The sequence below is a fragment of the Ambystoma mexicanum genome, chromosome 11, assembly GCF_040938575.1.
Source record: "Ambystoma mexicanum isolate Mex_15411 chromosome 11, UKY_AmexF1_1, whole genome shotgun sequence".
In the NCBI taxonomy this organism is placed as follows: Eukaryota; Metazoa; Chordata; class Amphibia; order Caudata; family Ambystomatidae; genus Ambystoma; species Ambystoma mexicanum.
This window is the reverse complement of record NC_090934.1, coordinates 1,438,219,908-1,438,243,462: the sequence shown is the minus strand read 5'-3', so window position 1 is coordinate 1,438,243,462 and position 23,555 is coordinate 1,438,219,908. Positions and strand designations below refer to the sequence as shown.

At 46.0% G+C, this 23,555-nt stretch overlaps 1 protein-coding gene across 1 annotated transcript in view; it reads right to left on the bottom strand.

The window, feature by feature from the left end:
• The window catches only part of RGMA (repulsive guidance molecule BMP co-receptor a), a 109,240-nt gene that overhangs the window by 21,281 nt on the left and 64,404 nt on the right, over window positions 1-23,555 (bottom strand). Inside the window, exon 3 of the mRNA XM_069625068.1 lies at window positions 752-1,263. Within this exon, the coding sequence (XP_069481169.1) occupies window positions 752-1,263 (512 nt within the window). The remainder of the gene's footprint in view (window positions 1-751; window positions 1,264-23,555) is intronic.

The following is a 23,555-nucleotide window of genomic DNA, read 5'->3' as shown; positions in this document are numbered from 1 at the left end:
GCATACCAGGGGGCCACCCAGAGCTAGTCCTACCCATGAGCTATACTGTGGCATCGAGAGTGCCCCCAATTCCTGCCCCCCCTCCCTGCGCTAGAATGTTGGCATGCTGAGCCCCATCTCCTACCAGACCTCTTGAAAAAAGTGCGTGTCAGTGTTTTTCTTATTGTTGCTCATCTAAAGCAGTGCCAGCTTGTCAGCCTGACCAACCCGAGAAACAAGGAGACAGACATCACCCACATGAGAAATAAAAAACCTAGAGCTACAGAGCGGCCTCCACGCCAGGAAGAGGCGGCGCTGAGTTCCCCAGAGAGACGGAAGAAGAGAGAGCTACATAAGACACCAGGAACATTTACAAAGACTTACCAACACTGTCAGGGAGACGTGTCTCTGAAACACAAACTGTTGCATGTAACTTGGTATGCCGTAATTACGGAGAAAAGCAGGGATTTGTGCCTTGTGGTGCCGCTCCCGCCAGTTTAGTGAGTCTACCACCTCTGCTCCCAGTAACAGATCTATTGCCCAGCATCACCAAAGAATGACACAAATGTGGTGGCGCATCGGACTGCACAGGGAGCGCCAGAAAAATATTAATTTAGCTAGAAGCTCCCTTCCACTGCCCAAGTGCATAGAGCTGTTTAATCCCAACAGTTTACTACTGTTTATCTGCTATTATCTTACTCCAGGAGTAGAACAGAAAGTTGCACAATCATTTCTAGTATTGGTTTATAAAGAAAAGGGGTGTTGCATTTACCTTGGTTGTTGCTGTAGCAGTTGATCCCGGTAAAACCGGGGTGTTGGTAACTTGTACATTCAAGTAATTATTGTCTATTAACGGCCACGCACCCTGCACTTTGCAAGTCTGAAAACTGTCACCAAATGTCCTGAGGTGGGGATCCCCGAAGAGTCCGCAGTGAGTGTAATTGGGGGGAGCAGAGTGCTTGTGGAAGCTCTTCTCATAGTGACAGATCTCTGGGCTGTCGGAACGCTCCTGACTGTCTCCCGGTGGCAAGGTGCGGAGGCGTGGTTGGGATGTTGGACCATCCTTGGAACAGTTGTGCTGGCTCATGAGGTCGTCAATGCCATGGACAGCAGAGTGGTAGGCAAGGTCACCCCGGCAGGTGCGGGCGGTGCGCCGCGTGCAGTGGGCGTATGCGCGCAGGGCCGTGCAAAACTCGGGCGAGTCCTTCGACACCAAGTGATGAGAGCTTGAGGTCGCCGTCCAGAACTCAGAGTTACACTTTAGGATCTTGCATTCATAACTCACTGCAAAAAAAAAAAAACATTAAAATAAACATTTGTTTCTTAGGATGAGATTACAGGAATGTAACAGCAATGTGATTCCAAACTGAATATTTGGAACTAACCCTAATAGCTTTGGACCCATAGCTGTCCAAGATACCCTGAAGAGCCCTTCCAAGGAGTGGAAAGGCTACCAACATTCTTAATGCATTTAACTCCATGCCAGATGAGTAAAATTACATCATTATTGACTCACGGATATAGGTGCAAAATATGTCAAGACAGCCAGGCCCAGCATAAGGAACACAAGAAAGCACAGATGTTTAATGTCACTGGGTTAAAGATCATAATTTAAAGTTGTCCTTGTAGTTGTATACATCTTATCAAACATACATTTCCAGCAGTTTAACTCCCTCAGCTCTGCGATGGGAGGCTGGGGGTTGTTTGTTAATGTGGCACTAGAGTGGCCCTTAGAGTGGGGCAAGGATTTGCTACCCTTTCATATCTTTGGAGAGCTTTGTCGGTGTAGGCCCGTTTCCTTGGGGAGTGGGGCATTTAATGCCCAGTGCAGTGCGTATAACTAAACGCCTATGTTGTGTACAAGGCCACCTTCCCCTCCGACTGAAAAAGCCCCGTTCAGAATTGGCACTAATGTTAATTCTAAATGTCAAAGATGCTGTCCAAAATGGCCCTGGGTAGCAAAAGAGGACCAGCCTATAGGAACGTTAAAATGACATATGCCGTGTCTGCTGGCAGGTGGGCCAAGGGCAGGTTCAATCGCATGTCAGGCAGAGCTTGGCACTGAATGTCCTGCACTCCAAAACGGCGCTCACTGGCAGTGATCTGCTGGGAACTCAGTACAAAATAGAGGGTGTCAGGTGATTGCAGCAGTGCAGAAGCTTCCCGAAAATGAGAACATCCCGACTGCACTATATAAGCACAGTGCAGTGGGTGTTATCGAGCCCCCAAGCGCATCAGAGAGCTCGGAATGCGGCTTTACCACATGGATTTTTGCTCATATTTCGAGCCCCCGGAGCAGCGGGAAACCGCCATTTTGCCTCAGGAGCATAGACTCCCCAAATACCCCACCCCATGCCTGCACCACTCCCTCTCAACCACCCATCGAATATTTGGCCCTCCCCCTCACCTCTGGCAGGTGACATCTTCTCGCCTAATGTCCTGCCCTTTCCCTCAGCACCAATGGCTGTTAAGGAAACCGAGAAATCACTAAGTGTAGTTCTCTTCTCGCTTGTCCATGGAGGCCATCTTGTTTTGCATTTTGTTTTTTTAAGTTGATCGCAATAATGCCGTTTCTCAAGTAAAAAAAAACAAAAAAAAATCTATTAGCACTCTGGAAACCATGCCGGGGTCCTAATATCAAGGCAGTCCTCTATGGGGGGTGGCATTACCGAGTCTGGTAATGCCACAAGGCCCACGTTAAGGCCCTCGTGTAGCTGTCCCGGGTATTGCCCCCCCTCTCATTTCCAACTTGGGTTTATTGCTCATCTAAACCCTAGTAACCCCAAATTTCTGGGGAGATCGAGAGCAATGCAGGTAAAAATCATCTACAGTTAAACATTTAGGGGTCAAGACATTTAACCTCCAACCCGTCCTGTGTGGCCTTTCAGGGGAATAGTAAAACCTTTGGAGAACCTTGAATTGTGTCAATCTCAGCCTCGCACAAGAGCAATTTCCATGGGAGCCTATACAGCTTCTGACAATTCCTCCTCATCTAATACACCAAGATCTGCTTCCCAGCTAGCTTTCAGCTTTGATAAGAGGGTCCTTTGTGTTATTCGTAATATCCCTGTACGTTGATAAAAAGGGTTCTTGAGCTATCAGATCTCCCCCCGTTCCACGCTCCAGGAGAGTTGCCTCCGGCAGGCCAGATTTCCCACCCAGTTGCTGCTTAAGTAAGTGTCGAATCTGAAAGAAGCTAATTTTTCCAAATCCTCCCTGTAGTTCCGAAAATTATTTAGGTTTATTTGCTACCAAATCTTTCCAGCCTTCCCCACGAACCCCCACCCCTTACCCCACTTACCGGAAGCTGCCTGGTCCCTCGCCAGCTCCTGGATAACACTATGTTGTAGTGCTTCTCTGCCATGTAAAGGGACTACAGGTAGTTAGTTACCTTTTAACTTGACCAACTTAACCATGGCAGCCATCTTGCTTTGTACTTAAGTTGAGAAACGGCAACCATGCTGTCTCCCAATTTATTTATTTATTATTATTTTTAAATAATCTTTTGGCTCCCCAGTAAACATGCCAGGATGCTTGTAGCAATAGACCCCTTTGGGTAGGGCACCAAGCAAATATATTACTTCTTTACTAGAAGAAATATATTTTCTGCACTCCTTTTGAATGTCTGATCCTCCACTACAAAAATAAGGTCATTTGTAACAATTGTCCAGGAACCTGCACAATAAGCATATTTTCACCTCCTAATCCTCTTTGTGCAAAAAAGAGACATGGGTTACTTGGATCTTGGGTTCAAATACCAACTACCCAGCAACAATGAAGGCATGGCGATCCCTTCAAACCCCTCACTATATGAACCTAGAGAACTAGCAAGCAAAGAAACCCTTCTAGCAGCCAGTGTGCGGAGCGGGAACTGTGTCCAATTTCATGATCCTCGAAATCAACAATACCTAAACGGTTCCCAAACCCATTAAAAATGTGTATCTCAAGGTAGGGAAGAATGTCACTTTTTTCAGTTATTGCTGTTTTCTCATACAATCAATCTTTTTATTTTATTTTCTGACTGATGGTACAAGAAAAAGACAACCGTGACATTTTTTTTTGTTTATCTAAAGTGCAACACCTCCCATGAACCTCAGAGCACAAAAAAAGCTGAGAATACAGGAACGAGAGCAACGCAGCCCTTAGGTCAACCAATCTTTTAAAAATATTTTTTCCATTAAGCCAGAAATTTTAGTCCCTGAATGTTAATTTAAACCCGTTAATGTCCGCAATCTAAGTCAATTGAAGCACTGCAATGGAAACTACTGGATATGCTTGATATATCCACTTACACTAGAAAAGTTAACTCAAGGAATAAGATGTGATTGCTTCAAAACTGTAATAAACTGAAAATTAAGAATAGCAGAGATTGTAAAAGGGTCCCTACTAATCGTCACATGCAAATAAGAAGTGAATGGTTAACATATACTCGTCGGTAGCCTGACCCATAGTAAAACTGGGTAAATTATCCAGGATTTTCATGGAATCCCAAGCAAGAATCTGCCACAAAATATTAAGGGTAACTGAAAAGCAAAAGACAATATTAATGGGAATCGCAGAAGGAAAGAACTTCATGTTGGATTGGAATCTACATTACATTTCCACTGTCCGTCAAGAATCAACGGTGTCTTTGTCCTCTGCGGCTCCTCCTGTTCCCTTTCTGCGACCAACTTGGCTGTGATGATGCATACAAAGGTCCCTATTCTGGATCTAGTCCATCAACGGGGCTGCGGAACAATCTTGCTGCTGCTTTCAGTGTAGAAAATTGATGTTGCATGTTGTCCAACGATAACATTATTTCGAAGGGGGAACCCCAGAGGTATTGGAGCCAGGTGGCTACCTTTTTCATTTGATGGAGTTTATGAATATCCCAAGGAGCATGGCCTGGCTAGATATACAATTGAGATCCACGGAATGATAGGGTTTTGGATTTCTGTCTCTGACAAAATCGTTTCTTTAACTTGAAAAACGGAACCCTATAAAAAAAAAAGTTAGGAATTACTCGATTGGTCTTGCAGAAGGCAAGATCAGGTGTGTCGCCAGCCTCTAAATTAAGTTCTTCAGGACTGATGGTATTTATTGAGCGCGGACCTAGCTTAGGGAAGCAACAGAGCTCTTCACAACCCTCTACTGCCTACCATTACACGTACACCACTAGTTACACAATCGTATCCCCTCTACCATAATTCCAATGGATCTACCCAATGTGGAAGCTTACTGCTTCTGTATCCTACTCTTGCTCAATCCCACCACCACTTTTTGCCCTGCTTTCCGCTTTCTCCTCCACAGTTTACAGTCCGGTTATCCCGTTCGGTGGTACAATATAGAATTTTTTCAGACAAGGGGCTGGAGCTTTAAGACAACTAAGGAGGTGATTGGCGCAGTATGAAAGCTCCATAATATATTTTCTGTTGGCAGTCTCCTTTGGAATACCTTGAATGCAAATATTTTCCCCCTTGGATTTCTTGTAACTGTCTTCCACTTGGTCTAGCAGGGCAGAGCTGGGTCTTTAAGCATTCAGAGTCGCCGCTGCAGCAACTGTGAGTGCTCATAAGCGTGATTGCAAAGGGGACCGACCCTCAGATTCGTCAACTCTTTTTTCCACCGTCTGAACGGAGTTGTTCAACAGTCAAGTAGATTTGGCCAGATCTTTTTTCCATGTTGCAATATCTTTGTCAAATTTTATTTCCATAATGCAAGGTCTAGTTTGACCATTTTATGCAAATCCTGGTGCATTTTTTTAATACGTCAGACTTAGTGGCTGGAGAGGATGTTTATCCTCTTATGCACTGCACCAAATCATTCATTCAATTGTTAATTGTTTCCATTTGTATAGCGCCTTTCACCATCATTTTGGTCCCAAAGCACTGTTTGGTTGAACGCCCTCGGAGGGACCGAAATCCAAATTTGGGAGAATTGGGAAGGTGCTATTATGCGTGTGCGCATTTTGGCCATTACAGTTACGTGAGGGTGGCCAGGTCCCTGCAAGTCATCACCGCAATAGTTTCAAAGCACCAAATCTTTGCTCACAGCATATTGTGCACCTACCTGGGGTGATCAGAATGTCGTCTGCTGGGTAGAAAAGAATAGGCAATGGTGATTTGAAAGGAGTTAGTAGACGCAGAGAGGGTGTTAATCCGGACAAAATGCTTGCATTATTATGGCTGTGTGCAAGAGTATGTGTTAAATCAGTATACACATTGGGATTCTAAGGCAGTTTTGGAGTATTACATGATAGAGATTAAGTAGCATTGGGTGGAGGTGGGGCATGCAAGCGTGCTTGGCAGTGCTTCAGATAAGATTTCAAAGTGGCAGTATTTTACTCCCCAGTTCTTTTAAAGTTGGGAGTAAAATGATTTTAGGGAGTAAAAATGTAAGACTAATTCCCAATCGGAGCATTTCATAATCAAGTAAAAAATGTTTTTGGAAAACGGAAATGTTTTTGCAATAATTCCTTTGCACCTAGTTATTCATACACATTAAAAGATACACGTTTACTTCTTCCAATTAGGCAGTAATAACGGGTAGTTTCTTCCTGTGGTACTACGTGCAATACTTTCCAAACATATCCATGGAACCGTGTGGGCGAAAGCAGGGCCAGAAGGTCCTATGTGTCTGTTTTCTATTATTTCTTGGGAGTATTTTTACTCCAGATTTTTATTTTTTGGGATTATTTCCCTATTTTTAGGGAGTAAAAGAGGTTAATACACCTCCCTACCTGTAGGACTGGTGATTGGTCAATCCTATTAGAAATGTAAGCTTTAAATAACTGCTGTGTCTGCGTATGGTCCAGCAGATACATTCCTAAATAATAATTCTGGGACTGGCAGGCCAACTTCAGTATACCCAACCTAAGAGTAGGACGCGTGAGAGATGAATGTTGCAGGTAACGGCTAGCAGGGACGTGGGGTAGAATGAATAAGGTCAGTGTGTTAAGGCTGCCCACTAGACGTAAAGGAAAGCATGCTCATGGTCTTCTCAGGGTGCCAGACTTCGGTGGGATCTGGAAGTGTTTTTCTGGTATACTAGGAACAGTACAATGGCTGGTGTTAAACAGCAAAGCAGAGTATATCACAGTGCTATATATGTTATGTTAGGTTAGCGGTACTTGTATAGCGCACCGTCACCAACGGAATTAGTCCCCAGGCGCTCTGGCGGATCTGTAAATAAGAAGGGTGGGGGGAGGGTTAGTCGGGAGGAGGGGAGAAGGAGAGTGGGAGAAGTGGTGTGCTGTTGGCAGTTTCAGCTCGGTATACACCAAGCGCTGGGCTTTTGTGCTAGTATCAGATCGGATGAAGGACTTGAGTGCTGTGGGTGAAGTTTATGTGTTGTTGATGCAGTGTTGCAAAGTGCTTGCGGATTGCTGGGAGAGAGATGGTTGTGTGGTTTTGTGTGGGTTTAAGTATGCAGAAGATTTAGGGTTGGGTTAGTGGGGTCTGTATCCTGGTTCAGGTACTTATGATTCCGTTAGAGTTGTATACCTGTGGGTTCGGATGTCGCTATTCCTCGTGGGCCGACTATTTGGTGGTGTTGCGCTGATCCAACTGTATCCTATTGAGTATAGTTTGGATTGGTGGGTGCGTCTGAACCTAATCTTCAGGTGTGGGACTGGGTGGGTGATATCTATTCTCAGGTGATCTAGTGTGACCTTGGTCAGTTAAGGCTTTGAGTGGTTCAGGGTCGGGGTTGTGTTGAAGTGTTGTCCTAGTGGATCCGTCTTGTAGAGCATGTGTATTCAGACGTTCGTATCCTTCTGTCCTGACTGGTTCTTTGATTTCCGTGGGGTGAACATCCTTGGGACTGTTGTTTAGTTGTAGTTGTGTGGTGGGGCATTGTGCTTCCTGCTTTGTATTGGTGGACCGTGTGTAGTGATGAAACATTCTGTTTCTCACCCGTTGCATTGGGCCCATGATGCAGTGCTTCCTTTCCCTCTCTATGTTTGTTCTAAGGGCTGTTGGGGAAGGTCATAGTTAGGTCCTGGTCCTCTTGATGATTTAGTTATGTAGGTGCCTCTGTGGCCAGTCTTTCTACTTATGACATGAAGAGACAGGTTTTGAGTAATTTCCTGAATAATAGGTGGTTTCTTGTGTTACGTATGTACTTTGGAAGGTCGTTCCAGGTTTTCGGGGCTTGGTGAGAGAAGTTTTCTTTTGTTGTAGGGCTTCGGTTGCAGGCGGATGTCCATGCTTGATCTGAGCGTTCTTGTTGGTTGATGTAGGCGCAGTTTGTCTCTTAGGAACTCAGCGCCTTTGTTGTGTACTGCTCTGTGCGTAATGCACATTGTTTTGAATTTTATTTGTTGTTTTATTGGTAGCCAATGTAGTGTTTTCAGCGCTGGTGTGGTGTGTTCTCTTCGGGGTAGTTTCAGAAGTAGTCTGGCTGCCGTGTTTTGAATGTGTTGTAGTTTTTTTTTTTTTTAGTCGTTTAGGCATGCCTAGGTATAGACTATTGGTGTAGTCTACTTTAGACATGACGAGGGCGATGATGGTGGTTGTTTTGTTGGCGAACGATAAGAACGGTAAGATTCTCTTTGCCGCTCGCAGGAGGAAGAAGCATTTATTGAGGAGAGCGTTTACTTGTGGCTCTAGCGTGAGATTATTGTCCATCAGAACCCCCAGGTTTTTTACAATCGCCGAGAGTGCTGGGGTAGTCCCGAGTTCCCTTGGCAAAGGGATGAATTGGTTTTCTCCTCCATTTTTTGTGACTATCATTATTTCAGTTTTGCCTGGGTTGATTGAGGGAATTGGAGTTCATCCAGAAGAATACATTGCGGAGGCAGTTTTCTAGCGTTGAGTTTCTTTCCGGGTTGACTTGTATTTTGAAGATTATTTGTGTATCGTCAGCGTAGTTGTAGCAGGTGAGGCCGTGGCTTTTGATGATTCTGATAAGTAGATACAGGTAGATGTTGAATAGTAGCGGGGAGAAGGAAGATCCTTGTGGTACTCCACAGGTGGAATCTCTCGGGCTGGATTTGAAGGGTTTCATCCATACAGTTTCCGGTTCTGTTTGTTAAGAAAGATTTGATCCATAGTTGGGCGGTGTCTGTTATTCCAAGTGCTTCCAATCTCGTTACAAGGGTGTCGTGGTCGACTGTGTCCAATGCTGCTGATAGGTCTAGGAGTATCAAGGCAGTGCTGTTGTCCAAGTCTGCGTTGATTTTTAGATCGTCCCATATTGAGAGTAGAGCTGATTCCGTTCCTCTCAGTGGTCTGAAGCCAACTTGTGCCTGGTCTAGTAGTCCATGCTCTTCTATTAACTCTTGGGTCGTTTTGTATATGTACGTTTCGAGCAGCTTGGCAGTATACGGGATATTGGAGCTAGGTCTGTAGTTGGGAGAGGTCCTCTACGTCTCCCGCTGTATCTTTGAGTAGTGGCCTGAAGTATGCAGTTTTGAAGGCTTGTGGCACTTTCCCAGTTGCGATAGAATGGTTGAGGACGTTCCTGTCATATTCCATGGGCGTTCCTGGTTTAAGAATTGATTTGTATATGTCTGGTGGGCATGGGTCTTCGGGGGACCCTGAGTGGTTGCTTTCATTCACCAGTTTGACGAATGTCTCCACTGATATTTCTGGAAAGCTTTGTAGTTTGTTTGGGTGCTCCTCCCGGGTGCAGGTTGGGGTTGTGGTCAGATCAGACGGTCTACTTTGAATGGTTTGTTGGATGTTGGTGATTTTGTTTTTGAAGTGGTCTGCAAGGTCGTTGCAGAGTTTCGCGGACGGAGTTGGTGTTACATCCTGGAGGGTTTTTGATTTTGTTTCCGATTTTGAAGAGCTCTTTTTGGGTGTTTGGTGCTTCAAAGATTCGGTTGTCGTAGTGTTTCCTCTTTGCTTTTTGTATTTCCTTTTTGTAAGCCCGGTTGTGTTGTAGGAATTTCAGTTTGTTCGCTGCGTCATTTTGTTTTCTCCAATCAAGTTTGAGTCTCGTTTTTTTCTTTTCATGGTGCAAAGTAGTGGGGTGAACCAATTTGCCACTGACCATTTATTAGAAGAAGCGAAGGGTTTTTCTTTGGCAATGTTGTCTATAGTAGTGATAATCCAGGAATGCAGCAGGGTTACCTTTTTGTCCAGGTCATCTTCTTCCATGAATGTTGGGTGTGGTTTGTTTAGCTCCAGGAGTTCATGCAGGTTGGAGTTTTTGATGGTTCTCCAATTTCTTCTCATGGTTTTCGTTGTTTTGTCCGGTTGATTTTTTGTTGTCCTGGTCATTTTGATTACGAAGGGGATGATGAGGTGGTCGCTCCACAATATTTGAATAGGGGATGCCGTGGTGAGGAGTAGTTTGTTTGCGAAAATTGCATCAAGTGTATGCCCTGCCGAGTGGGTTGCTCCTTTGACTAGTTGTTGTAGGTTCATTGCTGCTAGTTGGCTGGTTAGCGATTTTTGTATGGTTGTGCTTTCTCCTTCAAACTAGATGTTGAAATCTCCTAGGGCCATCAGGTGATTGTGTTTGATGGCTAGGATGGTAATTGCTTCTGTGAAGGAATCTACGAAGGTTGCATCGTAGGTTGGTGGTCTATATATTAGTACGAATTTCAAGTTTGTTTTGGATGTTACTGCTAGACGATTCACATTTATCAATGATTAGTGGCTCTTCCAGTTTGATATCCAGGTGTTCCTTGTGAATGATTGCTAGTCCTCCCCCTCTTTTGGTTTTTCTGTTTGATTGGACACATTTGAAGTATTCAGGTAAGCAGTTGTTGAGGGTGATCTTGTAATTGTCGTCTAGCCAGGTTTCTGCTACAAATAGGATGTCGATCTCTCCATCGCAGAGCAGATCGTATATCTCAGTGGCATGTTTCGACATTGATCTTGCACTGATGAGGTTGCAGTGGATCTTATTGGTGTGGTTTTGCTTGTTGGTTGTACCTTGTTTTGGTTTGTGGTTGTTTGGTTGCGGTGCAACATTGTTGGTGTTGATTGGGATTGGATGAGGATCAGCGGAGGCTGCATCTTCATTGAGGCGGTCTGCTAGATTGAAAGCTTGGTTATTCAGTGGTGTTGCTTCTACATTTGTGCTGGTTTGGTGAAGGTCTGTGAAGGCTTCTTCGTTGAATTGGTCTGTTAGGTTCATGTTTGGGTTGTTGGTTATAAGATCTTAGTCGTCGTCGTTATATCCGGTATGGCACCAGTGTTGGGGGTGTCCTTCTGTTCTTGTGATGTATGGGGTGATGGGGTCGGACTCTGGCCACCTTCTTCTTGGGTGTTCCCATCTTTTTTCTGGTTGTCTCAGGATTTTCTTTGTCTGTCTTGCTATCTCTGTGTTGTTGGGGTACCCTGATTCTGGGGTTGTTGCGAGGTATGGTGTGAGATATAGGGAGTTTTCCCTTTGGAGTTTTGTTCTGGTCGTTTTGGTTTTTGGCGTTGTGTTTCTACTATTTGAGGTTGTTGCTTCGGTGGTAGGTTGGATTTGTGTGCCTGTTTCTAGTGCAGCCTTGTCTTGTGCCCTTTCTCTGCGAACCTTTCACTCAAATATCAAAGCTTAGTCCAGCTTACCATGGCACAATACCCAGGAGTAGAGCAAAATGACAGTCTTAGCTTAGGAGTGTATTATAACCGAGCCTACCAGATTTCAGCAAATTAAAAGAGTGTATAAGGTTCTCCCATGGAATGAAATTGGTTAGTTAGAAATTCACTGAGGCACACAACGGGCAGAAGCATCTTAACACTGGACAAGTAAGAATATCTACCGGCAGCAGCCACTCTGCCAATACATTGCTGGTTAAGATTGTCTCCCCTAGTTAATGATAGCAAGTCTTGCCAAGCATCCTAGCATTGGCGTAGACTTAGCAAAACCAAAAGTGAATAGAGAGAAATCGACCATTTGAATTATTTCGCGTTGACTCTTACGAGGCAGTGCCCGCTGTAATACCGTCACTGGTGGTACTCCCAAAGAGAGACCACCTCTGGAAATCCAGCAAGGAGGGCACTCCAAATGGTGAGGAGGGTGCTTTAGATCCTCCACACAAAGTAAGACAGTTAAACTCATGGGCATCTAGGAAGCTAACTCACAGGGAGGCTGACCCCCCCCACCGGCGTCCGCGCGGTCAGTCTCCAGAACAGTGGCCATCTTCCTGGCAAATGAATCTCAGAGTGGGTCAAACTCATTCCAGCATACTGCGCTACTCCAGCCGCTTTGTGGAAGAACTGCCTGGGAAGGTGAGGGAAAGAGGCAAACAGAACCCTCAATTATGGGCAAAGCAACCCGGTGCAGGTCACCCAAGCCACTGTCGATCTCAGGGGGGAAGTGAGTGACGAACACCAACACTCCAGCAGCCCACATGGCGGCCAGTTCTGGGGTTTAGGCATCAGCAGTAGTAAATGAGTAGGCCTCCGTTCTCTTGGGATGGTCTGTTGGGAGAGGGGCAGGGAGAGCTAAAAAAGCAGACCATGATGCAGCACAGGGGCAGCCCACCCCGGCATCCCGGCCAGTTCGCCCGGCAGGAGAGACTGTCAGTGTATAGCGACTGGATCACTCTAATTCAATGCCCACGGCAGTGGACGCAATGTTGGTAGGGAGTTCTTGGCTGCTCCCCAATTCTACATTACTTGCCAAATTTACCCTTTTAATGCTGGTTGTGCCATATTGTCCCAGAGCGTGGAAGTTCACACTCGACCTGAGCTCATTTCTGGCTCTTGAATAGGGGACCAGTGTGCCCAAATGCTGTTGGCTTCCTGGGAGGACCGAGGATTTAGCTCTGCTTCGGTCTTCTGCCAGGCCACGACCCCTCTACCTCTCATTGGACTGGCAAATTCTTCCTTCAAAATGTTGCTTGCCCAGTTGGGACTATTATGCGGTTGATCAAATCATTTTTGGAGTTGTACCAAAAGAGGCCTGGCTATAGCTATCGAGTTCGGCTGAAATAGTCTGCCTTCCTCATAGATTTAGCTTAACATTGCAGCTTCTGTGCTTGAGCCACCATACCCCCTGTTAAAGCGTCGGTTCCCATGGTTACCATTGCATCATCTAGCACCTGCTAAATCAATACGGGATGACCACGAAATGGAGGATGCAAAGCGGACACCCAAGTAATCAGACATTTTTACTACGTCTGTCTTGGTCCCAAGGATCGTTAGGGCGATCTAAAAGGCTGTCTACAGACAGAAATAATCAATCTGGAAGCTAGTGGCGTAACTTGGGCCTCGGGTCCGTTGCGGGCCAGTACGGCCCCTCTCTTCTGTGTATAATTCTTAATGAATGTCTCCTGCCAATTTATACCCACCGCAGCAGCCAGCAATGCCCAGTGCTACACAGGGCACCAGACTTTGAATGGCTTAAGTGAATGCTGGGAGAGGCTGTCCTTTCCATTGCCATCAGTGCAGGTCATTATGCCAGAATTGCCCGAGCCAGGAAGGAGGTGGGCTTGCATCACAGCAGTTCTACAAGTGTGTACATAAACCAGCCCACTGAATACCCGCTTCTACTTAATCTCAAACGGGCAGTGTCTTCTTAACAATGCATTATTATAAATGTAGACGAGTTATTGCCCATTAGTAGACTGCATTCATCTATCCGTCCAATTTTATCCCGTATTAGTCACATACTTTCAAATTTTATTAGAATTTTAACAAACCTGTAGCAGAGGTTAGTGCCCATTTAAAAACAGGGATATATATATATTTTTTTAATGCTGCTGGGAGCTCAGAAAGAACCCAGAATCCCTAGGTAGAGTGGGTATTCCCATGCTTTGGGTAAATGGCAATTTCAGTGCTAGCAAAACCACAGCACGCACCGGGCCTGATTCAATGGCATGTTTAGCGTGGTGCAAAGTGACTTGGTACACGCAACAAGCACCCCGATTCACAGAGCGGTGCAAAGTGTATTTTTCAGTGCAAAGTGACTTCAATCAGGCGCACTGTCTATAAAACAAGCTGTGATGTCATCACTGTTAAGTTGTGGAACAGCACAAGAGAGTACCACTCTTGATTTCTGTGTGGTTCTTTATAAATGTACTGTTACAACCTTCTGAAACGTGCCGTTCTCTCTCATACCAACACCTCGTTATTACGCTCGAGTAATCCACGCAGGGCTGCTGCCGTAAATGGCTGCCAGTTTAGTTGAGATGTTGGTCCTGGGCACCACAAAAAAAAAAGTCACTCGCTCCCACAAAAACAGCCGTGCGAGCACATGCCCACCTGAAATCAAAAAAATAAAGCCTTTCAGAATAACCAACGAAGTTCAAATCAGCCTCCTTCAAGGGCTATTAATCACCTGCGCTGCGGCGTCAGGCAGAGAACAATGCAGACGGAACCTGCCCAACTAATAGCGGGAACAGTGTGCGCTGACCTCTGCCCCCCTGGCCTGCACCGCGGCGCGAGAGGAGCTATCAAAGAAAAGCCTGTGCAGGGCAGTGGCTGCAGGGGAGGGGGGGGGACGACCCCGGCTGCCCTTGGCTCGAGTTGAACGGACAGTGAACCTTCCTGCCTGCCACCATGGCACAGTTATGAAAACAGGCCCCTTGTTACCCCTTTAATCCACAACATAGTCGTAAAAGTGCGTACTAAGCGCCGGCTCACTCGGCCTGTCGAGCTCTGTGTGGCCTGGGGAGGGGGGGTATAATAGGGCGCCAGTGGCGGGGGCAACTTCCCCCTTCCACCCGCCCTGACTCCGCCACTGATTTCCTTTAAGTGTTTACAGCAAAATCTATTTAGTAAATCAAATCGTCCCTAGGTGTTCCCAGTTTCATCAGAAAAGGAAACCGAGGCAGTCAGGGTTGAAGACATTTGAACTTGAGTCGTTTGGTAAAAAAATAATAATAACGGTAGTGCAGTGACTTTTACCCAATACGAGATTATCACATTTACAGACTGATGACCAGTGTGGTGTATCCAAGTAGGGCCCGATCACGTGACCAGAGCGTAATAAAGTGGGGTGCGGAAGAAGTTATTCCGGCGTCAGCAACAGACAAAGCGAGTCATGTAGCATCATTGCTCCGTGTCAGAACGTGTGACTGTGTGAGGTGAATGCAAGCGTGCCCACAGTGTTGACAAGTCCTCAGTAACGAAAGTAGCTATTGGCTGCCCTGAAAGTCGCCAGAAGTAGCTAAATGACATCATTTCCTAATTTGCATAATTGCCTACTCTTGCCCCCTATGATTTATCGCCTTTACTGTGGCCCCTTCCCTTTTAACTATTTAATTTTGGTCCATCCCCTTAACCACACCCCTGTGTCATCTTCTCTGCCTCCTGCCGCCCTGTCGGCTTAACACCTTAACTCCTCAAAGATTATCTGCATACATTATTACTAACAGTTAACACCTCCCTTAACTGTTAACACTGGCCAATGACAACACTTTTTTCTATTGGTTTGGAAACTTGCATGAATGACGCAAGTCTCCAAACCAATAGAAAAAAGTAGCTAGATTTCTAAGTAAATATAGCGAGAAAGTTGCCAAGTTGGTAACACTGCACGCCCGGCCTCCCCGCTAACACCGGAGTTTGGAAAAGGAACACAACAACCTGGATGGTTCGAGTCAATCACTCACAGTGGGATACTTAGGAGTGAAATCTTTTTGAAAACTGAAGTTGCCAGACCACGAACGGATCTGTGCCTGTAAGTGGTAGATGGAGAACTGAAGGAGAGTTCCTAGATATTAAGCTCATGGTAACAGGGAGAACATTCGGGAATGTACAGGTGACATGATATAGAGATAACTCGTTAAGAGCATCAGGTGTCAAAGGATCGGGGAAAGACGCCCTAAACTAAAGGAACATAAACTAAAAAGGTCTTACAATCACAGACGAAGATGCTGAAGATGCTCCACCTTCAATTTTTACTTTTTTTTTTTCTTAGGAAGCGCTGCAGGGAGGCTAGAACTCCCAAACCTCAGTGCCTCATTTTAAAAACATAAATAACCCTCACAAACCCTGCCAGGGAAAGTTCAGAAGATTTCTATAAAATCTGAATCGCCACAATTTTTAGGTGATTCAGTGTTGAATGAATGCATGAATGCATGATGAAGGCTGTTTGCACATGACAGAAGTTATTTTTATTGTTTTGCTTACAGCGCAAACCTAGCACAAGAGCAGCGACGATGGGATCATTGGGGCCGGCGTGGTGGATAGCCCTCTAAAACTGGGGGTTGTTCCCCCAAAGAGCGATATTGCACATCTGAGGTGTAGAGTCAGTCATCTGGTCAGACAGGTATCAGTTGAGGCACCCTCAACAGATAAGTGGCAGAGGTCCCGCACGTGCTGTTTTCTAATGAAAACATTTCTCGGGAGGATAGCTCAGGGGCAACGTGCTCGCCTTTGAAGCAAGACGACGTGGAGCAACACAGGTTAGATCCCCGGGACCGCGCTTAGAAACCTCTGGGTGTTAAGCGCGTTATAAATAACCTATCATTAAACATCCTAGAGATGAAGGAATGCTACAAATGCGTGGGGCTCCAAGACCATAAAACTCAGAACTTAAACATATTCAATTAGAAACAATGTGATAAGAAACTCTAAAAGGAACTAAGGTTATGCTGCAGCTTACACTCCCCCAGATACGCGGATGCAGGAAGAGGGTACGCTGGTATGCCTCCTCCATTGCACCCGTACAGAGCAGCACAGTGTACATTTGGCTAATGTGAGGGGCAGGATGATTCACCCAATCCATCCCCGAGCACTCACATGACTCAGCTTCTGAAAATGCAATCGAGCCTCTGCAGCAGGACCGCGCTAAGGCGACTGCCTCAAGGCGCTCCCTGGCTCTGGGGGTGTGGGCTGTGGGGGTGCGTGCTTGGATACTTTCTGAAAGCCAGGTGTTAAAGTTAGCAACGATGTCCATGAGAGTGGCGAGCATAGTGGCGGGCCTAGGGTACACGTGACGTTTGCAACATAACTAACTCAAGTGTACAAAGCAGCCACTGCTGAGATCTGTGTACAACACATTGATAAAGTAGGTACCACCGAGCGGGGCGATAGCATCGCCTGGCATCTGCGGCACTAGGCATGAACACCAATCATTAAGGATATTTATGCAAAATGGACATATAAAGAACACTGAGCCCCAGGTTATTTATTTATAACGCTCTTCATACCCAGAGGTTTCTGAGCGTGGACCCGGGGATCGAACCTGTGATGCTCCGTGTCCTCTGTTTTCCAAGGCGAGCACGTTGCCGCTGAGCTATCCTCCCGAGACACAAATCTATTTTCGCTTAACGGCATGAAACGCAATACCGATATGTGTCGAACCACACAGCCGGTCGTCCATGGGAAGTCAGCATCGTCTCCCAAAACTAGAGTTTCGAAGCGAAATGTACTGTTTAAATCAGCTGGATGGACTGATAAGTAATTCCCAAAGGCCAAGCACGCTTTCCCAAGTCTGGGTATAGAACTCCGAAAACATAAGCTCAAATTCCAACAGACGAAGGTGTAAGGAAAAAACGCCTGAAATGATTTGGAAGAAGGTGAATAAGTTCTAAACATCTTCTGGAAAGACCATGGCATACTTCTGGGATGTTCCTAGTCCAGACAGGCTGAGTGGACCAGGAACCGCGGGAAGCATCATATCAGAAGCAGCCCGGGAAGGAAGAGAGGGTTTCATCCTCTCGCACACGCTTACTCAAGACATATGATGGGAAAGAGATTGACCAAACAGAGTGCACAAGGCGGCAAGATTGTGACTCCGTAGCAGCGGATTAAAGCACTCTTTAACCAACCAATCATTGATAAGCTTTTAGGAAGAGGGCTAAAAGCACAACAGTGGACTTCAAAAGGAGGTAAATGCCCGCTAACGATCTGAGAGTGGAAGTAAAGCCTCAAATCGACTACTACTGACAACTTGAGGTTACCCTTTTCACCCTGGATCTAAATCCTTATCCATCCGCAGGGTTCGAAATAGTTTGGAGCTATTTAGGTCCTGCTTTTAGCCTGGGAGAGACTGGTTAGCTTGAAAGCAACAGGAGCAACTTTTGGCACCCCAGGACAACTGGTGCCTTACAACCATGTATGTGTGACAGTAACTTTGAGGGTGTAAATAAAGAAGAATTAGGACATATCTGGGAACTATTTAAATACAATGAATCATACATAATGGACAAAAAGTCAATGTTCATCTTATGTGGAAGTTAGGTTTGCAGTGAGCTGTTTGTTTGTTTATTCACTTATTACGCGCACCAGACCCGGACATAATAGGGCGCGACAGAAAGACAATGCAAGGCTTACATAGTTATGCAGTAAACAGGTATGTACAAAAATAATGCAAACGCTTCAGTATTTACAGGCACAAAATTAAGTAAAAATATAACATCTATAGACTAGAGTAATATATCACGTGCAAGTATACAAGTTGCATAAAACTGTACTCTAAGGGGCTGTAAGAGTGTGCTAAGATTACAGCAATATGCAATGGTCAAATATGCAAATTATGCAGGTAGTACTCCTTAGGGTACTTAGATTTGTAGGTGAGCAAGATTCCACTTGCGTTACAGGTGGTAGCAGGGGCTAGTTTGTTTGGACAGAGAGGGGAGCTGTGTACTCGCTCCCGGTTCCTCAGCGGTAGCTCCTGCCTACTGGATGATGCCCAACACTCAGGAGCCAGATTAAGCTCCTGCTACCAGAATATTGAACCCCGATACGCTCAGACCTTCTTGCGTATACTCGAGTTTATTCATTGCATCTAGGGAGCAATGAGATTGCAGCCTCTATGAAGCATGGTATTTTTGCTTTTTTATTTGTGGCCCATGGCAACTTTTGGGCTAGAATGGGCATGAGTTACCTTGAGGCCATTCCAGCCCAATAGCTGTCCCTCCCCACGCAACACACACCCTCCTGGATCTCTTTGAGCTAGCTATATCATGCAGTAACAACACCTGGAGCTGTATAGGGCCTGCCAGTGGTATTTCTAAGTAGTCTTCTGGGAGTTAATGGTGTATTTGCCCATGTAAAGGAGCTCCTGTGGTAAAACATGGCTTAACCTAATGTGTCTGCAGCCAGTTGATTTAGGAGCATGTCCTCCAATCTGTTCCTTAAAAAAGCGCAGGCAAAGCAAACTGTTCTGGCTTGTGTATAGGTATTAGACAGGCTTTACAAGGCAATGACATCATTTGCCAAGGTAGCCGCTCCATGTTGCAGCTGGTGCTATCTTATGGAGGTACCGCCATTGTGGCAATACCTGGCAAATGGTTATCCCATGTCTACACGAAAGATGCAACTGTTGGCATTGCCGGTGCATGTTTTCCTTGCTTCATGCATTTTTTATTGTTCACTTTTCCCTTTTTGTCAGAAAAGCTGAGTAACCAAGTGCTGCCTTGCACGCTATGCGCCCGATTCACAGAGAAGCAGGGCCAGTGAATTTAGACACAACAACCTCTACAGGCCTTTAGGGGTGGCCGTGTTATACATATTTAAGATTGGGAATTAAAAAAAATAACTTCAGTGTCCCTTATACATTGCATAGTATGGACCTCTCCCAAAGAGACATTTAAGAATTGCAATGCACCTCTTTTGAGGCTCAGATTACCGATTGATAAAATGCACTATTACGCTAAGGCCCTATAACTGTTACTCCATCGTGATACACCCCAGGATGCTGATGGAAGCAATTAAAGTGCAGCAATCCAGGTAACTACGCAAACGGTTTTGTGTAATAACAATAGTGTTGTTATCCTGAGCATTGGACCTGCAAGTCTGATAATTAAGTGCCCCAAGTTCCCGCACTGCAATTGAAGGCCCGGCCCTAGACGCTCACACCAGAAAAAACACAACCCACTAGGGAAATAGGCCAAAGACACCCCGACACCCCTTGCAAGGATAACACGTTTTATTTCTAACAAAAATAGAAATGCATCGGCAAAGAACTCTGCTGCCGCTGAACTTTCCGAGTTCCATTTAGTAGTGCCGCCATTATAAGCACAGGTAACGTCATAAATGACGTCACTTCAGACAGCAAAATGTGTACAACACTAATTGGCAGAGCCCTATACATTTAGGGCCTGATCCATAGGGGATGCTAGACCATTGGTCCATCGTCTTCTGTACATCTTCACCCACATGGGTATGGCTGGGCTTGTCATCTACAGTGAGGCTGGTCTAACTATCAAGAAGTTACTTCTTACAAACAATGTTGTTCTATCGCTGTCACAGTGCACTTTGCAGGCTTAGAAATGGGCCCACGGGGAGGCACAAGGTCTCGCCAACTTGCATACTCACTCACTCCCAGACAAGTCAGCTACCTCCAAGGTCTTCCACCCTCGCTTCGAGCTATAATTTCAAACTCACCCTGAAACTTGCTGCACAAATCACATGACCCAAGTGTGAAGGCAAGATAGCGTTGCTTTCCGGTCTCTAGTGATTGATCGAAGGCTATAAAAGTTTGATGGTCGGTGGTCTGGATTCGGATGGTACAGTGGTATAAGGGGGGCACTTAGGATGAAAGCATGACAAGCTGCATTTCTTGTGTGTGTGGCTCGTTCACAGAGCATGCAGGCCTGTGTGTTCAAAGACAATTAAAGGTTTATGGATCTCTAAGAGCTCGTTCAGGGTGGGGCGGTGTCTATATTCATGTAATGGCCCTAATGCTAACCCATTTAATACTATTTGCAGTGCTTAGGCCTGTATTCCAAAATGGCTGCCAATAACTAAGATTGCGTACACACTTGCACCTAGTGCATGCACCAACGTAAGCGTGCACCCTCGTATGTGCGTGGCCCTCCCCCCCTTGCTGTGCTGCCTAGCGTTTGTTTCTCATTCGCTACACCCAGGGGGTGGGAAGACCCTTTCTCCTTCCCAACACAAGGAAAGGAGTTTCATGACAACTAGTTTAGTAATATCTCGGTGTGGGTCCAAGGAAACATATGTGGCAAACGGTGCATTTTCGGACACATTTGGATAGAAATGTTGGATTACAAGGACCTGCTGGAGAGGACTCCAAGTCAAACTGGCACACACTGATCCTCAAGCTCAGGCTATCCTGGTGGGCCCAGCCCTTTTGCCCTGTGAGCCAGATTTATTAGCAAGAAGTAGAATTATATTAATCAACAACAATATTTGGATTTCTATCAGCTGCGGAATCAGAAAATCTGAGTCCCAGTTCTTGTTCCTCCATTTGATCCCACTGTGTGATCCTGGCCAAAATACTGGAGTGCCTTAGTGACCTGACATGCAAACTGGAGAACTTGTGGAAGGCCAGGCTACCAAAAAAAGCACATAGTCGAAAAGTATAAATCTTTGCGAGGTGGGGTCACAGAAACATCAGTCCTGTTGTAAAACACCCCTGTGTGCACCACTGGCCGCCCAGCTGGTGCCGGAGTGGCAGACCAGGACCTCACACGAGCACACAGGAATATGAGTCACTGCTGGCAACTAGGGAACAGTGGTTTAAATATTTTGCAAACACTATGACTTTTTATGAAGTCGCAGGAAAATAGAATCCCACTTCCCCCTTCCAGGCCCTGGCCATGTGTTCATCAGAAAATTCGCCCAAGAAAACGCGTAGCTGCACTGAGTAAGGACCAGAGTACAGGAGGAGCCCAGTTAAATCCGAGCAGCGTGCCAATTTTACCAGAGTTTTTTGCTTCAGGACATCATTTGTCTGGTGCTTCCAAAAAACCTTTGCACATGTGGGGCTTTGCACTGCCAAGATGATGTTGCATGGGCCCTGGGGACAAAATAAGGAATATTCAGGAGGGTGAAGCAAGACGTTTTAGAAGTGAGGTCCCTTGGCAGTTACAGCGGAGCTATAATTGAATACAGCGATGGCTGAGCTTTTTTCTTTTTTATTAATAAAAATGATATGATATAGGTCGATGAGAGGAGAGAAGCACCAGTCCACAGAAAGGTCCCACCAACATGGATTCTTGGGAGGCTTCAAAGTTCCTGCATACCTTCTTCAAGCCGATCACGGTTAAAGGACTGCACTGCCTGGCTGGCCCATCTCGAGCACAGTCGACTGTCTCGACGGCAGCAATCCACTGGACAACCGACAAAATACCTTGATGCCAATTCGACCCATTTAAAGTATCTATAAGCCAAGCTTGATGCTGTGAAGCCTCAAGAACAGGCAATAAAGGTGCATAAAGTGGTTGTGTCCTCTTGGCCTGACCGAAAGGGCCCTAGTGTTGTATTGTATTCAGTTATTTATATAGCGCTCTTTCCCTATTTGTATGGCCTCAATGTGCTTTATGATTCGAATGCCCTTGGTGACCGCAGTCAATGTGTGGAGATTTTAAGAGTTTAGATTAAGAGATGCTTGTGTGTATTTCGCCATTTTAAGACTTGGGGGGCTGACTATGCTTTACAAAGCAGCCCAAAGGTCAGGCACGTGGGTGGGTGCTGTTGGTGGCTTAGGATAGAGTGCTATTGCTGAGAATTTGACGTGTGCCCAGCTGTACCCAGTTTTCTTTCTTCGGTAGTCGCTGTATGCTAGCGGCAGAGGTGTTGCGGTAGGTCTGGGGTTTCAGTGTGGACGGCTATGTGCACTGTTAGACCGGAAAGGCATAGCCATAGCTGCATTCTTGGTGCATGGATGTTTGGCCGTGCCTACGACCTGTGCCCACAATGGTGGTGTAAGTTATATCTACTGTATGCTTAAGTGTAGTTCGACTACAGCATTCTTTTCTTTGTCCAGTGTGGATGGCATGGTCTCGTTTGTGGTCTCTCTAGCACGACGTCTGAGCAGCAATGGCTAGTTCAGTTTATTGCAGTGCGCCTGAGCGAATGCTGCCGTCTTCCCTGGTGTATTTATCGGGTAGTAGTGTTGTTGTGCATGGGGAAGATAGTTTGTTAAGGTGGGCCGATGCGAGCGCTGACGTACTCCGTGCTGTAATGGGGGAATAAGGTTTATTGCGGTGTCTCTCAGTGAATGCTGCCGTCTTCCCTGGTGTATTTATCGGGTAGTAGTGTTGTTGTGCATGGGGAAGATAGTTTGTTAAGGTGGGCCGATGCGAGCGCTGACGTAATCCGTGCTGTAATGGGGGAATAAGGTTTATTGCGGTGTGTCTCAGTGAATGCTTCCGGCTTCCCTGGTGTATTTATTGGGTAGGAGCATTTTAGTGCATGGGGGCAGTAGTTTGTCTATGGTGAGCCGCTGCGAATGCTTCTGGCATCTGTGTCGTAATTGGTGCATGGGGATGTTGGGTTCAGAATGTAGTTTATAGAGGGGGAGGGGTTCAAGAGGATGTTGGGAAAAGCCAGATTTAGAGCCTTTCTGAATTTCAGGTGGTTTTCAGTGTTGCGAATGTGTATGGGTAGGGAGTTCCAGATAATCGGCGCTTGGACAGAGAAAGAGGGTCCGCCCAGCCTGGAGAAGTTGTGAAGTGGGACCACTAGGCGATATGCTGTGCGAGAACTGAGACTCCTTGTGGGCTATCAAATTTTGTCCTCGATGGCGCGATGGGCGATGCACATGGCTCTGATGGAAGTGCGTCGACCAATCGGGAGCCAGTGGAGGACTTTCAAGTGTTGGACTAATGTGTTCTCTGGGAGGTAGTTTAATGAGCAGGCGTGCAGAAGCGTTTTGGATTCTTTGGAGTTTCCCCCGTTGAAATGCTGGAGTGCCTAGATAGAGGAAGTTTGCATAGTCTAGGCGGGACAGGATGATTGAGTTGATGGCCGAGAAGTGGTGAGGATAGGTGAGGTAAGGGAAAATATGCC